The sequence below is a fragment of the Haliotis rufescens genome, unplaced genomic scaffold, assembly GCF_023055435.1.
Source record: "Haliotis rufescens isolate VD_foot unplaced genomic scaffold, xgHalRufe1.0.p SCAF_15, whole genome shotgun sequence".
Taxonomy (NCBI): domain Eukaryota; kingdom Metazoa; phylum Mollusca; class Gastropoda; order Lepetellida; family Haliotidae; genus Haliotis; species Haliotis rufescens.
In genome coordinates, this window is record NW_025963835.1 from 14,721,571 (window position 1) to 14,741,071 (window position 19,501).

A 19,501-nucleotide genomic window follows, 5' to 3' on the forward strand; every position below is an offset into this window, starting at 1 on the left:
ATTTGAGTCATCTCTTACAGAAGTCGAGTTGTAATTATTGGCACCCTGAAAGTCACCACTCTTACAAACTTAATATATGCTTAAATATCCTACAGCTGTATGAATACATGAGAAACAAGACACGGTGTGTTATGGTGCTGTTATGGTATACAATAACGCATTAAGTATAATGTAGGGCCCCGCGTTGTTCCCGGTCGTTGTCATGGAATGCGAGGTAAACCGGCAACTAATAATCTCAGACTGGGCTGCTACCACGCACCTGTGAGAATCATGTCCAAGCGTGCTTCCAAAATATATCCTCTACCAAAATAAGTCTGTAATAGTACGTCATAAACCTAGTTCTGTGCATACTGAGCGCTTAAGCGACCCGGATCGGTTCATTCGCAAATCTGAGCTCTGTTTTGCTTATTTGACAGGTGGATACACAAGTTAATCACATAGCTTGAATGAGTTTCATCGCTAACGCGTAGTAATACATTCACCTCCGGTCTCGAGAACTATTTTCAGCATAGGCGGGCGCAGCCATTTTGTTTGTTCTACAGGGATATTATTGCTGTCAATCCTGTGTAATCAACGCTTTTAAAATGTCATCCAATGCCACAGAATCGTCTACCGAAAGGGAAGATTCTGTTTATGAGGCTAAGCTAGCCGAACAAGCCGAAAGATACGATGGTTGGTATTACTGAGTGAAATATATTTCACGAATAATGTGTAGACCTGTGTAATGGTTGATGCATATATGCTACATACATTCAAGGCCAAGTCTCTCACTGCCTATGCATGGTTTGATATGAGGTCATGTACTGTCGATTGACAAGCGAAATGTTCAATGTATTTTATCTTTCTAATTTTGCCATGCATTCCTGTATCAATAACCAGTGTAAATATCACTGAATCGACACATGCATGTTTGGTGCAGTGACCATGGTTATGAGGCTTGAGAGACGCCATTTTGTTATGACTCAGATATACAAGGATGGTATTGCATGTCGTGTACTCCTCCTTTAGTGTATCAGATCTCAAATAAAGTGTTTGCTACTGTAGCGTTAGTCTTGAGAGATTGAATTATCTTTGTCGGTGATGTGACATGTGTCCTTACTTGCAGTTATAAGTGTCCCTTCTCAGCAGTTCCGGTTGGGGACACTCCTAAAACATTGAGCCACGATAGGGAATATATGTTGGGAATACGTTCAAGATATCTGTTAAATGCATTCTTTCACCACTCGAAATGACTTCTTGCATTCAAAACTGAAGCTTTTGCGAATGTATTGCTAATATTTAAGCGCTCTTTATCCAATATGTCCTGAATTGTACGTACCAGTTTAGACTTGACAGTTCATAAATTAGAATCTGAGCTGAAGGTTCCTCTCATAATTTAGCAATTTCCTGTTTAGTTTTCCAAGTTAAATGTTGATTGTATTGCTTCCCCCGTATTTGTGGGGTTTTTTCTTGTTGATTCTGCCTGAGAATTTGGGTGATGTTTGACGGAAATATTCCTGTCTGTAACCCCAGCTTCAAATTATAAGTTAAGAGTAATCCTACATGTAACTCACCATGCACATAATAGTTTTCATACCTCTAGCCAGAGGTTATGATTTTTAGAAATTTTGAGGCAGTTGTAACAAGAGATAGGTTTTCCTACTTGACTATCCAAGACCAGAGTAGGTGTTTGTCTTCATTTTATTATCACAAATGCAAATTCTTCAGTGAATCCAGGGTATTTATCATTCTAACATTTAGATTTTATCCTCTGGCTAATTGATACCACCAAATAGATAACCTGTCAGTTTATGCTCAAATTCGTAATGCTTACCTATGTATTTGCTTCGCTCTGAAAGAACCAACTTCTCATGGTCCTTCTGCAGACAATTTGTTATTCTATCCAGAATCTGTTTGATTTTGGATGTTATTTATGAGGGTTTGGGTCTTGGGTTTCAAACATCTTTATCTTAAAACTGAAAAATGATTTGATATTCTTGGAAATGTTCACAATGTTCCCTTCAAACACTATTCATGACTCGATATTGTATAACTTTCACAAGTCTAAGACTTGTGGAAGCTTCAAACTTGGCACCAACATTGCTAAAGGAATCAGATTCCATCTGTCCTCGAGGGATCTGCCAGATCCTTCATTATAGCTCAGGGATTTACCTAGACCTATGCAAGAGGCCACTATTCAACCCTTGATTAAAGCAGATGTCCATAAATTCCCAAATTGGCATTAATAACTTGCCAATTCATATTATTGATTTTAATGCTAATTTTATTGCTTCGTAGAGGTGACTTGCATTTCATTTGACAACAGGACCAATAAATGAGGAGTCTTCAGTTTAGTTTTGCATTTTAGCATTTTATGAAATACTACAATACCCCTTAATTTAAAAAAAATGACTTTCAGGAAATCCTAATTTTGGACAAAATAATTATGTTTTAGCTTCTTCTTTTCTCCCAATTTGTCTGCAAAGGGCAGTCAAATTGGAATCCTATTGCCTGTAGTTGAAGCAATATTTTACTTTTGATAGTATTTGAGTTCAAGTAGGATTGGTTTACTAACCCATACACTGCTGAACCATGGGGATTCCAGGTTAGAATTGGTCCCTAGCTGCCTATGCTGGTTGCAAGAGACAACATAATAGGATTGCCTATGTGGATTGTTGCTCATAGAAGAGATCACTTGGTTGTCTGGTCCAGTCTTGATTATTTACAGGACGTCATGTTCGGCCAAGCCAAAGATTGCATATTATTTATGACACTCCAATCATGCTGACCGTCGTGAAAGTCCAAACAGAAGTGTGACTCATCAGAACAGACAACAACTGACTGGCATTCTGAGTGACATGGTCTCCAGCCAACCAGACTTGAATGATGATGAACAGTCTCCTGGCCCAATAATTTCACTGAGGTTTCAACTGTTTTGTTGAAACTGCTACTCCTTTGCAAATTTCTTTGTCATTTGGGTTGTCAAAATATAAAACAATTTACCTGTTAGTGTATCTATCCTACAGTCAACCATTGATACTATGAGTAGCTTTTAAATACTGAAATCTTGATGTTGTGATGTTAGTCTGTTCCTAAAACGAGGGCACGGGTGGCCCAGTCGTACAATTGTGGGTTTGAATCCTGGTTTGCCCCTATGATGTTTCTAGGTTTGTCAGCACCATACCCGTGCTAGTGGGTTTCGCCAAAGTGAAAAACGTAGGAGACCTGCATCACTTCGGGCTTTCCTCCCACATTAAGCTGGAAGACTGTTAAAAGCGGGGTTAAACCGGGGCTAGTAGCAGTACAACGTTCCCCATTGTTTTAACATTCCAAGGGCATTTTACTTTACCCCTGGCTAGAAAAGCTTTTGAGTTCAGTTCTAATCCTGCATGTATTTTGAAACATCAAGCAGGCGGTCAGGTAGCCTTGTGGTTAAAGCGTTTGCTCGTCAGGCGGAAGACCCGGGTTCAATTCCCAACATGGCTACAATGTGTGAAGCCAATTTCTGGTGTCCCCTGCCGTGATATTGCTCGAATATTGCTCAAATCGGCATAAAACTATACTCACTCACTCACTTTTTCGCTGAAACATCAATCTAAGGGGTTGCTGCCAGGATCTGCTGACTTGGTTCACTTAAAATGGTAGATTTCCCCTCTTAATCATAAACAGCATCATACCTGTGGTTACAGTAGTAAATGACTATTGCAACCAGGTTAGAAATTAATTGAGGCGTCAAAAATGATCTGAAGCATGTTTGCAGGGTTTTAGATATTCATTTCTGTGACATTGACTGTCATCAAAAATGTCCTTTTGCCATTTGTCTGTAGCAAAATCACTGGGTTGCTGTGACCATGTTGAACATGTAATTCCTGCCCACTTCTTATTTTTATTCATAGTGTGGTACTATTTTAAAAGGGTTTTATTTGAAGATGTTAAACTAAAAGGCTACAAATCTTCAGATATCTTCATGATATGTCAATCCACAACACCAAAGATCTGAGGACATCCCATTACAGGTCATGACAGAATGACCTTCCGCGAACTTGACTGACCAATGTAAATAAGTATGTGTGTAACTAATTAGATCTGTTTGTTGAACTGATATTGTAGTTGATTGCATTAGCAATGACCAAACTCTTTGGGGTATTCAGTAAAAATCTCCCAGGTAAACATTAGGGCTGTTAGGATTCACTCGTGTATTCAGTGAATTGAACCGTATCCCTTTATGAATTGAATTTTTTATTCATAAATTTGCAAACTTCAGTATGGATTTGTTGACATGGTATTTCCGGTGTTACGTGCTCACGGTAATGTCTTTCCATGGAGGGGAAAAACATCAAAACTCATTAATTCATGTATAATGCGCACCCCCTTCTTCACAGCTGTGTTTTTTGGAAAAAAAGGTGCGCACTATACTCAAGAAAATACTGTAAACCTCGGTTTTGAAACATTTAGTGCAATCAACACAAATGTCACTGACCCACTTTTACAAACGTCATAGAACAAACCAGATGACATCACTATTGAACCTGACGTCACCTAACAATATGAGGGCATTATCAAGTTACAGTGGCCCGCTTATTTCTGATAACATGCGGGTGGTTTAATGATAATTCTATCCGTTTTAGCTAACACTGTCAACATGGTCAAACCATGTCAAATAAGTTATTTTGTTATTGTTTCACTGAATATAATAAATAATACATCAACTGATGATCTGTTACTGTATTTGTGAATAAATATTCATATTCGTTACCATATATTTGCCTCCTAGCTTATTTGTTGCAGTCCTAGTAAACACCACTTAATCTTGTCTTGGGGTTGGTGAAAAGGCATTGAGGTGAAATGTAAATTTCAATAAAATAATGATGATCCCTACTAGCGTGATTTAACAGTCTTCTGAAACCAAAAAAACTGTATTAATAGATTAGAGATGCCAACCATTATGCTTTTGGCATGATAATTAACCTTTTAAGCTTAAACTTAAGCTATTATGTATAAAATATCACGAAGAGCAAATTGTTAATGTACCGATCATGTGAAACATTCTAGAGGGATCTAAACCGATATTTCTTAGGAACTCGAAACACAACATTGTCTTTCTGCAATACAGTAATATTGTCAAATGATAAATTTTACGAATGTGTGGAGCTTTGACCATGTGTTTTGGCATGAATGCAGTGTTTCCGATACCATTTGTTGTTACCTCGCTAAAGTAACATGGTTGGGGGGTCTTGTCCCCACACAACGGCTTGGAATTAAATGGTTTCATAAGCAATGTATGATTTATCATTACCAAAGTTACACAAAATACAACATGTTTGTTTGAAATGTGGCCCCCGATGTATATCACCAATGAGGCTGTTGCATGTCATTATGGAACTTTTATTTTTGAGTACTATTTCAATGTTCATGTCCAATCTTTTTCTATGTTTATGGATTTATATTCATTTTCAAGGCTTGATTTAACCATACAAATGCAAGAAGTCATTTTCAGCTTGTTTTGAGCTTTATAGTCCTGTTGTTGTTGTTTTTTCTCAAAAAATGCGACTTGCATGAGCTGCTGCATTACTAGTGTCGGTGTATGTGTACCCATGCTACACGTACATATAGACCTAACAAAAATGTTGAAGCGAAAAACTGCATCTTGGCATGGTACGCTTTACATGACTCTTTTTCACATGAAATTGTTGTTTGTTTGTTTTACCCAATTGATTTGGTTGGAAACTCCTGTATTCCACTAACATCAATTGTCCAAAATAAACTGCCCTTGAAAGGGCATTTAGTATCAAGGAAATTGTACATTTGTCAAGACTTTGAGAGGAACTTGCTAATACTCTTTTCATATTTTTACAAATTCATTTGATCAATGGTAGTATCGTCACAATAATTGAAATGCCCTGTCTACTCACATCTCATCTGATAAAACATTTTTTTGACAGAGATGGTGTATTCCATGAAGAAAGTGGCCAAGATGAATTGTGAGCTGACAGTTGAAGAGCGGAACCTTCTGTCAGTTGCCTACAAAAATGTCATTGGAGCTCGGCGGGCTTCATGGAGGATAATCAGCAGCATGGAGCAGAAGGAGAACCCTGATGGACAAAAGTCTGAAGACAAGAAAGAATTAATTACTGAATATAGGACTGGGGTAAGTGGGAAGTGAAGAGACGATATCATTAGTTTATTTACGTTAATTGTTTTGTATTGTGTCTGTTACACCTTTTTGAAGTGTTCTTGACGTCATTTTCACCGAACTTCATATTATGGCAATGCAAACAATGTTCATGCACTGTAGTATGAACCCAGTGAAGATCCGGTTTACAATGGTCTTCAGCATCCAAATCTTGTAAGAGGCGACTACGACCAAAAGTTTATTGGACGTGACTGAGTGCCTTGATCATAGACTGTGATAGAAAACTTTGGATCAGTCTATTGTCAGAAATTGAATGAAAATGGTTTGGGGGCTGGTATTTAATCTATGTGAGCATTAGCAATGCAAAAAGTATAAATATGAACTCAATCATACCTCTAATTTAGGGAGAGGGCAGCCTGTTATAAGAAACTTGTACCCTTTTCCCTGTTCACTTCTTGTGAGTAAATACATTTAGAACAAATCATATCAATTGATTTGCCATTTTAGATAAAACTTTTAGCTCTTCATCTTTGCACATGTTGGAACAGCCTTTTGCTTCGTGACTTTTAAGCAGCAAATCTTTTGTGATTACAGTTTGGATAGTTATGGGTTGTATGCATGCATCATAGTTTCAGAAATAAGCGACTCGTGGTTGTTGTTTATTGTATTATAAAACACTGCAGAAGAATAAACCATTCAGGGCAAGTGTAAACACACAAGTCATTTATTTCTTATATGAGATGTCAACAATATGTACAGCCTCTTCAAGGATATAAATAAAATGTAGAAAATAATGCTTTGAAAATATTTACCCGAATTTAAACATCTTAAATAATGATGATTCCCTGAATACAAACCAACCCCAGCAATGTCAGACAAGTTCATTTTATGGACAGGGGTGTAGCTTTGGTATTTTCCAAATATTATCACAATTTTCATGTTGATTATCTGCAGCGTTAGAAATTGGCACTAGTCCTGTAGTCCTTTCCAATCTGACCAATAGTAAAGGTATCCTAAGGACTAGTAGAAAATGGCCCATTTTAAGGGTTTTGCTATATGTTATCATTATAAGGACTAGTGGGCAAAAACTGTTAGTTTCTAACCCTGAATTTCCCAATGCCAATTGTCATATCTCCCACTTTTGGATGAGATTGTTTGGCCATTGTGTTTTCCTGCATTGCCCAGCTACATCTATGGTGAACGACTCACTTGGAGGAAGAGTTGTCCCTTGAAAATAAAGACTCTTCTCACTGATCAGTGAAAAGAAATTCAGTTAAACAAATAAATTGGACATATCTGAAGAACATATCTGAAGAATGTAACTGCATGAACAAGCATGGGAGTATGCCACGTTGAATGGCTGTATACATAACGGGGTGGGGGGTCTATCATTGCTTATTTCCTTAGGCACTGCGACTGAGAAACAGTTCTGAGCAATGCAAGATCTCTGAAGGATTCGCATGTAGCATTATCAGGAGATTACTCCATGGCAGTCAGATCTAAAAGAAAGAAGTCTACAATGGATGCTGAGAAGTAGTCATCTCAAGTTTGACAAGTTTGTGTTTGAACTTGGAGAAATTGTGTCATGGGACCCTGAAACTTGACTCAGCCTCATTTTCTCGCTGATTCTCACTCAGGAAGAGTTATCTCCCTCTTGAACTGGAACATCCATGGACTATACAACAAATTCGCTAGCAACGAATATATTAAATTTTGCCTGCTCTATGATACTATGATTTTCTTCAGAAGTATGGAGGAACAGTAATAAGGATTCAATTGAAAATTCCTTTCCCAATCACACTTGTTACCTGAATCACAAGACATATGATGACAGAGGCAGTGTTGATACCCAGGGTACAGACCGATTGTATCACACAAGTATATTTGACATAGAGTGACTACATTTGTTGTATGTAACTCACAATTCATGGGTTTGGGCAGGGCTATCATTCTTGGATTTGTGTACATTAACCCGGAACACCTGTCAGTTGCAAGTGACACCCGTGATATTAAAGTGAAACCGAACTTAAATCACAACATGGAGATGCAGATATCCTTATAAGTGGGGACTCTGATGCTTGAACTGGTCATCTCATGGACTATGCCATTTCTGGGTATCATGAATACTAGCCCGAAACTAAGTGATGCTGGAGATATAGCAGACATGTTCGATACACCACACTCATCTAGAGATAGGGAGATTAATACCTTTGGCAAGTAATTCACATACGGTCGAAGATGCATTTCAATTTCCCTATTATATCATGATGTTCGTCAAAAACATTTTAAAAAAATCGACATTCACAAAATAACTTCGTAAATCATTTCTTACAATGCAGTAATCTGTCTTGTTTTTTGTCTTAGTCAGATTATATTAGGAATTCTTTAATTTTGCAGAGTTTTTTTCTATAGTAACATTATTTTGCTGCAACTCTTGTTTTTTGTACTGTCAAAATTGGCATTTTATGTGTGTGGGCCAAAGGCCTTTCTACTTAAAAAGAATGATTGAACTCAACGGACACTTTCCTCTACAAAATTACCTGGTCGAATTTTTGTCATCAAGATACAAGCACATGGTTTATCATGAAATAAACCATGCTTCGTTTTTCCTTTTTCTTTTTCTATGTAATTTATGCATAGCTATCTTTTCCATATATTTCTGATCAGACCTAACAGAAAATATAGCGAGCAATTTCATGGAATTCTTCACACAAAGTGGTGGTATCAAATTTTCGAAACACTCCCATCTGATTACAAGTAAATATTTCCTGTGAGATGTTTCGACCAACTTGGATTGTAAAAGAAAATCACTTTTCTTTCAATTTCCAACATTACTTCAGTGGCATATTCATAAATGCCAAACTGGTAGATGAACCATGTGTTGAGATTTCATTGTTTTAATGATTTTGTTACCCCCTTATTTTTCAGATTGAGAAAGAGTTGAAAGAGATTTGTAATGAAGTACTGGATGTATTGGATGGTTTCCTGATACCATCAGCAAGTACAGGAGAATCCAGAGTTTTCTACTATAAAATGTAAGTGTTTTCCAGAGCCGACTTTGATCATCCAGTAAACTGTTTATCATCCTGGGGGCACAGGTGTCCCAGACGCCTAAAGAGCTGCAATTCACTGTCCAGAGTTGCATCCCTCAGGTGTGCCTGAAACCTATGAACATGGGTTTTGAATCCTGATTTTACCCTGATAGCTTGTTGCACCATACCCATACTTGGGGGTTTTACCAAAATGATAAATGTCTAATACCTGCTTCACTTCGGGCTTTCCTCCCACATGAAACTGACATGAAACTTTCACACAATTAAGCAGTCACTTTGCGCTCTTTATGGGTAATATATGTGAAATGTATTATGGTATATATTTATTTTTTTCGAAAGCTTAGATAGAAACAATATTTTAATGAATATTGGCATCAATTTGTTAAAACAAATAATCATTTCAGTATGCTATCATCCATGTTTATCCATTTTTTTAGGTTTATCCAATTTCGTAACATTCTTGCCGAAAAAGACGACTATGCTTGTCGTAAGAGGCGACTAACAGGATCGGGTGGTTTGGCTCGCTGACTTGGTTGAAGCACGTCGTCGATCCTAATTGCGTGGATCGATGCACATGATATCAATCACTGGACTGTCTGGTCCAGACTTGATTATTTACAGACCACAGTCGGTGGCATGGATGGCCCAGTCATCTAAGGTGCTGTGATTCACTGTGCAGAGTTGTGTCCCTTGGACCTATAATTGTGGGTTCGAATCCCGGTTCGCCCCGATTATGTTTCTAGGTTTGTCAGCACCATACCCGTGCTTGAGGGCTCAAGTGGTAAACTTCTGAGACCTGCATCACTTTGTGCTTTCCTCCCACATGAAGCTGACACGCCGTGATATAGCTGGAATACTGTTAAAAACAGCATTAAACCCAACTCATTCACTACACACCGCCATCATATAGCTGGAATGTTGCTGAGTGCGGCTTAAAACAACAATCCAACCAACCAACCAACCAACCAATCCAATTTCATAGCCTTATATGTCAAAAAAATACTTTGTACCATTTATTAAATGGATGTAGACACATTGTATCAATATTTTGAACGAAGCTCTTTTCCCATCCTAGTGGTCAGTGTTCGCTCATCATGCCGAAGACCTGGGTTTCGATTCCCCACATGGGTACAATGTATAAAGCCCATTTCTGGTGTCTCCTGTCGGAATTGCTGGAATATTGCTAAAAGCGGTTTAAAAACATTCTCTCTTTCACTCTCAATACATTGATTGATATTTCAATTACACAGGGCTGAGCTATGATTCACCATGTTCACAAAACATTTTTGCATTTGCAGGAAGGGTGACTATTATAGGTACTTAGCAGAATTTGCCACAGGAAATGACAGGAAAGAAGCTGCTGAGAACAGTTTGGTGGCATACAAAGCTGCAAGTGATATTGCCATGACGGAGCTGGCACCAACACATCCCATCCGACTTGGTCTGGCCCTTAACTTCTCAGTATTTTACTATGAGATCCTCAACTCACCTGATCGAGCATGTAGACTTGCAAAGGCTGCTTTTGACGATGCCATTGCAGAGCTGGATACATTGTCAGAAGAGAGCTATAAAGATTCAACATTGATAATGCAGTTACTAAGGGACAACCTTACACTCTGGACATCGGATATGCAGACTGAAGGTAAATCCACTGTTGATGTGTTCTACAATGGGGCAAGTTATTGTACAAAATAGTTAATAACAATTTTCCTACAGCAGCGTGGAGGCTTTCAGATTTTGCTAGGATAACCTGTTATTGCTTTCTGGGTTTTGGTGTGTCCCTTCAGAACATCTCCTATTTAGTCCTCAGGAATCTTTGGACATGCCCATTACTTTTCATTACCAAATGAACTCCCTTTTTCATTCCTGAAAATGAGTAGGTAGGTAAATGTGTTGATACATCGAATCATGGCACCACTTAGAATTGATATTTAAAAAATCATCATTTTTATTGTTTAGAAAATTTGTTTTGATTTAGGACGCTTGTATTCCCTTTATGGTTATTATTCCAAATAATTTGATCCTTGACCTAACCCATTTTCGAGACGAGTCACATGAGCAGCAGGTCCCTTTCGCTATATTTTTGGCCTTTTATTTGGCTAATTTTGCATGAATCCTTGTAAAATTTGATGTCCAGTATATCTGTACTTTAAACCTTGAGTCATCTAGCCCGAACGTGTCCTGCATATTATTTATTAAGATCATTTTTAACTTATTGCTCATGACCTACGATAGGTGAATCAAGATGCAGGCTTGATAGTGAAATGGGAAATTCTCCAGACCAATATACCTTATTTGTATGGTACATCATACAGTATGCTGGTATGGGGACTGTCTTATCCAGAATTGTCCCTGCAAATCATAATCCCTGCCTCTAGTATAACATACTTTCCTGAATTCACATGATTAAACCTTAATTGCATTTTTTGTGTTGTTAATTAGGAGGTTGTCTTTGTCCTTCAGGTGAAGATTCGCAGAAAGATCAGCTCCAGGACGTGGAGGGAGAGGATGGATCGTAAAGGCTGGTTGTACTTAGCACTCTGAAATTGACATTATTTGTAATTTTCCTATCGAAATGCTAAATGTTATGACCTGGCCCTTGAAATACAGTCTGCAGCATCCTCTTGTCACAGCCATTGGCCATGGCAAGCTGTTCTTGAGACTTCATCTACATTCAAGACAAACTACTTCACCCAGTTGACAGCCTTAGTCATTGTGTGCACAGTTGCACATAATTTATTTGTCTAGTTGCATGTAACATCAACTTTGATAAGTTGTATATTCCATCATCAGTAAGGTACTCAGCATTTCAGCTAACTCAGAAATGTAGATAGAAACTCTTATGTGATATGACATAGCTTATGCTAATCTGTTACCACCATGTAATAGTAACCTTTATTTATCAGTACTGGACCATATACCAAACATCAGTAATTGACAGGTTCCTGTGATATGTCAATGATCCTGTTGCCTTTTTCGAGAAACTTATTTATTATGAAAAGAACAATAACCAAATTTCTAATTGACAGTGTGCCCACATTACATGTCACCAAAGACTTGTTCAGTATCTTTTGTTAAGGTATATTATGGGGTGATGGATGCTACCTGAAGCTTTAAAGTTGAACCCTTGCCATTTCTCTACTGCTTAATAGGTGTCATGGCCACTGAAAGTGACAAGGGGGGTGGAACATTCTACCCAATAAACATGTCTGCCTAAATCTGTGTTAAGTATCATGGATTTATTCGACTGAGTGTGGACTGACTCTTTGCCAGTGTGACATCCTGGACTTTCTCTGTGGACCAAGGTATGAGTCTTTCATTGGGAGTCGATAGAGTCAACTTACTCAAGTGTGGAATACTGCGATCAACCTGACCTTACAATTCCAGTGTTCTTGGATCTGATGGAAGATTTCCAATCGAATGTGATTTTAGCCAAAACAAAAAAAACATAAACGGTAGAGCTGCAGAACTATTGTCATCTTTCTGATGGAGCACCACTTTTCAGTGATATAACAAGTTTTAATGCTGTTGTACAATGTGAGGATTTTCAGACATAATTGTGTAATCATGTTTTGTCTGTAATGTCCAACAATATGATGTAAGTATGGTACAGGTTGGATCCAATCTGTCAAGATTGTTTTGTAGTCATCAACTCGTGTAGTAAATGTTTGTTTTTCCTTCTTTTTTTAAAAAATGTTAAGTTATGATTGAAGCAGTTATTTTGCACTCATTAATGTAACTAGCAGTGTGAGCATCAAACTGTGTCAGGTATTTTTTTCTTAGAACTAAAATGATTCTTCCTTTTTCTCGACTTAGCTTTTGCCTTCTGGCCACCACGGCCGATGTGTCTGTATCTTTGTCCCTTTCTGTATGTTACTGAACACAACCACAGTTCAACTTTATATATGACTTAGGTAGCCGCCGCCTTGTTGCTGCCGCAGCCAGCCCGTCTTGTGTTGTGATCACAGTTAGTTCTTGCTGTCACAATGATATCCATGTCTAGTGGGCAAGAAATATTCTAGGAAAAATGTAACAACTTTATAAACTGATGTCATGCTTTTATCATTAATTAAAGTATATTCAAGTGTAGAATATTCTTGTTGTTGTTTATTGAGTTTAGAATCTGCATGCTTGTCAATCTCGAGAAAATCTGACCTTACTATGGCAACACAAAGATCTGAGGACATCCCATTACAGGTAATGTCAGAACAACCGTTCACAAACTTAGATCGACCTATTACATGAAGTCAACTTTTGCCAATCAGAAAGTAGCCTTCTCGACCAATACTACATGACTTTCAAAATTGTGACTTCCTGTGAAAAATATTTTGACAGTCTTCCATTCAAAATTTGAAAATTAAGCATAAGAAAATTCTGGAATGTCTGACAGATGACTGAGATTGTATGGCAGTGCTTCCCATGAGCTATGGAAAATCTTTTGTCTTTCAAATGTTTATCCCTTTGAAGCGAGAGATCATGTCTTGCGTTTGGAATTGGTCATACAGCACACAACTGTCATTGGGAAAGGCCTATGTTAACCTTTTCGAGGATGCATGATTAGAAAACACATTTGGACTTTCTCTTTCTCGTTGTCTTAAGCTACGTTCTGATTTGTCGGTTGAATGACCTGTAATGAGATGTCCTCAGATCTTTGTGTGGTGGTAGCAAAGGTCGATTTGGACCTCAAGAAGAGGAGAAAGGTGCCTTAGATAGGTACTTTCAGAATTCAATTTCTGAGAAATGGTTTGTTATTCACGTGACCGTTTTGTAGAAAATTTCTTGAAATAAAACTATCTGGGAAAAATACAGGTAAAGGCTAGTCCCCTGGTTGCGGATCTATAATAAATTGTTGAGAGCCAACAGTGAATATTCAGTATGCTATGGTAAATTATTGATAACTTGTGTGTGTGTGTGCGTGTTCCAAAATCGTTTCAGGAGCGTAACTCAAAAACTGTTAAATATTTCTCTGTGAAACTTTGCATGTCTATCAGACTCATACTGAACTGGTGCCTTTTGCTGTTAAGGAATTTTAGACATTATTTTTTTATGTTTCCATGGCAACAAGTTGGACTTGGGTTCTATAAGGGTGGTGTTCATTTCCGGAGCGTAACTCAAAAACCGTTAAATACTTTCTTACAAAACTTTGCATGTCTGCCAGGCACATACTGAACTGGTGCCTTTTGATATTTAGCACTTTAAGAAAAAGATGATTTTTTACGTTTCCATGGCAACAAGTTGGACTTAGGTTCTACAAGGGTTGGGTTCGTTTCCGGAGCGTAACTCAAAACCGTTAAATACTTATAACAAATAAACTGTTAAATATTTCCTTGCCAAACATTGCATGTCTTTATATAAAGCAAATACAGAACTGGTGCCATTTGATATTAAGGAGTTTTATAAATGTTTATTTTAGAATTGTTTGCTATGGAGTTGCCAACCATTATGAATTTCGCTGTATCATAATGATATTTTGTACCAAATTCTGTCAATGTGAAGTAAGTAATAATATATTCCAAATTTTGCGGAGGGGGGAAAAACTTTGCCAGTGAGTAACTTGACAGTGACTAGTTGTACATTGCTAGGCCCTTGGTTTTGTTGGCATATTTTGTAATAGAGCTCTCGATATCAAGTCATTTCTCCTCTACCTTTAGGGTTTAGTCTGTTGCCAGGTATAGCATGACATTGCAAGAACTTTGAAAAATCACTGAATATAAACTTAAATTCTAGTAACCAGGCATTATTGATAATCCATTGTATTATATTTTATTAAACCCCCGACCTAAGAGGGCTGGGGTATATAGTTGTACCAAGGAATTCCTTTTGTGCGACCTATAATATGTGAACTACTTCATGGATTCTTTTCAAATTTAAGGAACACTTTCTACACTAATAGAAGAGGTGCAGTACAAAGTTTTTCGATAAGTGTATTTTCTGAGTCAAAGTTAGGATACTAGTGCTAGTTTTTTCTATTATGATAATGCCCTAGTCCCATTTGATGTCATAGGTCTTACAGAATATTTCTTCGTAATGGGTTTAATTTGATTGACCTAATGAGAAAGTTTTTACATAAGTCGGCAAACTTCAGCTACATCACTGCAGCTTGTAAATAATTGAGGCTGCCTTGGGAAAGTCATTTGTTGACCACATCAGATAAGACTACATCTGTGATCTAGTGTTAGAGCGTCCAGCCAGAGAGTGGAAGGTCCAGGGTTCGATCCCTGGCCGTGTCATACCAATAGACGCTAAGATATAGCAGTTGTTGTTACCCTGCATGGTGCTTGGCATTAAGGGGCTAAAACAAGGACTGGTGGGCTCAAAGTCAGTATACTGTGTCGGAGTTGGGTATTTATGTTAAACTGAGGCATGGTATGTCAGTGCAACAGCACATTTGTCCGCACACACATGCATGAACTTTACTATATAAGTGCAATCACCTCACCCACCACCACATGAAATAAGGTAGGACAGCCTACACTTGCAAATAGCATCAGCTATTGCGGACCTGTTCAGCACAAGAATCATCGATGTTTACCAAAATTAAGTGGAGAAAAGGTCTTGTCAGGTAATCACAACTATACACCCTTCTGAAAGAACAGCTGCATTTTTCATAGGACTATGGTTCATCTGGTGATGATGGTGGGTATTGCAACACAAGCCTAATTGTGGGTCATTTTCCGGAGTCAAGGGAGTTAACTGACTATAAAAGTCAAGTTTCCACTAGACTTTTTATGATCAGTTAACTCCTTTGCCTCAGGAAGATGATTGTGGATGTTCTTTAACTTGTCTTGAGTAGTTCACAATGATTTGTTCTTAGTATGATCCAGAAACTATGGACTGATTATGAGATTTCCAGTTTGCTACTCCACCACACCTTGCTTTAAGGTATATTCGTGAATGATTAGTTGACATTAAAAATTAACCATGAAATTATACTCAAGTCTGATATGTTGATGTGAATCAACCAAGTCTGACCACCCGATACGGTGGTTCACCTTGAAGACCAATCCTAACCCGGATCCTTCAGCAACCGTGGTACTTCATGACCTCGAAGGGATTTCTCATAATTTAAAGGTTTGTGTAATGGTTTTAGTGATTTGAGTGCAAGGATTGGTGTATTTGGATTTACACTCTTTAACTTAAAATTTTAGATCTGACATATGTTTTGACTTTGTTGAGTTCATTTCACCATACTCTGAGGGCATGGATCGTTTGTTTGTTGTTGAACGCTGCACTCGGTAATATCCAGCTGTATAACGGATGTCTGTAATTGAGTCTGGTCCAGACAATCCAGCATCGATCATGTTAGCCACCTCTTATGTCAAGCATGAGTTGCTGAAGACCTAACCCGGGTCTTCACAGGTCTTTGATCATTTGTCGTATAACACCTCTTACTCTAACTGGTTTGTCTGGTCCACAATATATCATTTACTGGCCACAGTCATATAGCTTGAATATTGCAGACAGCAAGGTTAAACAACAAGATAATGTGTGTTGAAAGAAAAAAGTAGTGCAGATATTGGTGCTGACAAACCCTAGTCATTTATCGTAGAGATTGGGATTGGAACCCTCAAAGGACCATACAGTTCTAATGGATGTAACTCTCCACAGCAACTTTGTTTAAGGGGGGTAACTATTCACAATACATGAAGGTGCCAACCTGTTTGGTACATCGGATGCTGCAGTGTCGTACGCTGGATGCCATGAAATGGCTATCTTTGGTATGTCCTTTTTTCTTCCTAAGAGTGACAAGTAAAATTTGTAATTACTCGAAGCTTGTGAGCATATATCTATATTCATGTTTTCTATATGGAAATCCTAGTCCAGTTTACTTGTTCCGGCTGTGTACACTGATATGACTAAAGTATTCTTAAAATTGGGCAGCAGGTCAAATTGAGTGGTGTGCTAGATGTGATAAAGTGCAATAATTAAGTCCACCAATGAAATGGATGCATGCATGTATTCTAAGAAATCGTACAGCTTCATTTGTTTTGCTGTTCTTGTCAAAAAGTCACCGGTTATTTGTTAAAGTAGTTAATTCACTGAGAGATCTTGAGTTTATAGCTGTTGCATATTAAGAAGTTGTAGTGATTTTGATCAAGGGCACGTTCCAAATCACAAAAAAAGTTGAGTTTTTTGTATTAAACTTTTCTAGTGACAAGTTTCATGTAATGTCCGTGTGAAGTTGATTAACTTTTTGATAACAACTGGTCATACAAATACTGGGTCAGTTTATGAGTCAGACATGCACAAATTATTGATGTCGTCCAAAACAGGAAATGACGTCACCAAACTGGCGTTCATATCACTTCCTTATTAGGTAAGTTACACAGACAAGATCCTCACTGGATTGAAGTTACACTGCACTGACCACTCATGCCGGAAGTACACATGTCCACGTTACTGAGCCTTGAGACATGCTAATAAGTATGCATATACTCTCTCAGGTCGGGAGTTTTATTTGTTCAACATTGGACAAGTTTTCAACGTGTCTTTTGAGGTATCTGAAAAAAAGTAACTGAAACGGACATATAATATTCACACAAACATTCCCACCACCGCAGAAAACTTCACAATTCATTTCTTTCTCTTAGCTAGCAGAAATGTCAATGGCTTGACAATCAGAAGGGATTCTCTTGACGTTTAATTCACGTCTTGAATTATTAGAGCACATTGAACAAGAAACTAACATGGCAGAGAAAAAGAAAATACAGTGTGGGTCGGTCCATCAGCACATATCCGGTTAAACACAAAATTTAGCATCGGAAAGAAACTGGAAGTGGGGCATAGTCAGTGTACACCAAGTTGATAACTTTGAGTTGAGTTGAGTAGTATTGTTCATATGTGAACCGCGACCTGTGTAGGAATGCAACATTTGTGCGTCCTGCTGATAACAGCAGGTGCAAGGGGTGATCCAGTTGTCGCTTTTCGCTCCGCAGAGTTGTGTCCCTTGGGAGTTCCAGAAAGCAATGATCGTGAGTTGATCATATACCCTGTTAGTTAATGATGTTCCCCTCGAGAACGACGGACAACTTGTATTATCAAACGAGTGTTGATAACGACACATGGATTCTAGTGGGATAAAAAAGTTGATAACCGCTTTTATAATCATCCTGCCTGTGATAGACGTAACAAACAAGCACGCTCTATTCAAACGAGATATCGTCGCTATATGGCTGAAATAATGCCGATGCGACGTGAAATTTGAACTCGCTCCCTCAAACGAGATAACTTCGCTTAAACTAACCCCTGTAATAAAATAAACGACTGCCCGTACCGGAAGTGAAGCAAGTGTTTGCGAAATCGTTTTGAGGAGCTTATAGCTGACTAAGGAAATATTCACACAAACTTCACGGAATGAACCAATGCTGTATCTTCAAATTTGCAAGGTAAGGTGAGGTGAAAAGGGGTTTAACGTCGCGTCCAAGATTATTGCACTTATATAGCGACGTGCATGCACGTTTATGTGTGTGTGTGGCTGCTTGTACTAGTCCGGACTAATGCCGATTTATAGTGCTAGCACACTGAGACACAATGCCGCAGTCTGCCGAGCGCCAGACAGGGTAACAACAAGTACCATCTTTTAACATCTTTTGGTATGACGCGGCTGGGGATCGAACCCCGGACCTTCCGCTCTCCGGGCGGACGCTCTACCATTAGACCACGGAGGCGGTCTCAAATTTGCAAGGACAAAGCTTCATTAGTGTCTCCTTAGTTCCGACTCATCTGTCTGTTGCTCGTCACAGTATGACTGAAATATTGACTTTAAAGGTTTCACTCTCACTCTCAGTTTTAGGTTTTTAGTTTTGTCATCCACTTCAAGCAGGCTTGTATAAAATGAGCTTCTTTATGTTTCTACATGAAAATTTATTTTGTTGAGGAAACTTTAATGCAAAATTATTAGGATTTCTTTCCCGTTTAAACAAAATTTATCGTGGATCCGCAAAGCAAATTAAAATAGGTGTGGCCTCCTAGTTGATTATTCATATTATATATAGAGGAAATAAGGTTAATTTTTTCATCCGCTTCAAATAGGCTGGTATTAAAATGAGCTTCCTTACATTTCTACACACAAATTTTGTTTGTTTATAAAACAGTATAATAGTGGGTCCGTGCTTAGAAAATATCTTTTTGCGGCCAGTTTAACGGCGGGATTTAAAAGGGCATATTCAGATTATTTTTTTTCCATTTTACACAAAATTTACGGCAGATCCTTAAAGCAAGTTTAAAAAAAAGATGTGGCCTTATGATTGATGACTATCGTCAGTATATTTTTCACAAAAGACACTAACTACAAGGTCTAGGATTAGGCTGGACATTGGCGTCAGACTGTGTACAG

At 38.1% G+C, this 19,501-nt stretch overlaps 1 protein-coding gene across 1 annotated transcript; it reads left to right on the top strand.

Annotated features, from left to right (window-relative positions):
* Positions 1 to 488: 488 nt before the first annotated feature.
* LOC124124256 (14-3-3 protein epsilon-like) lies at positions 489 to 13,254 on the top strand. Its single transcript, XM_046487389.1, has 5 exons — positions 489 to 672; positions 5,922 to 6,127; positions 9,041 to 9,147; positions 10,464 to 10,807; positions 11,629 to 13,254. Exons 1-5 carry the CDS (start codon positions 585 to 587, stop codon positions 11,682 to 11,684), a joined length of 801 nt encoding a protein of 266 aa, XP_046343345.1. The 5' UTR covers positions 489 to 584; the 3' UTR covers positions 11,685 to 13,254.
* The last annotated feature ends 6,247 nt before the right edge of the window (positions 13,255 to 19,501 follow it).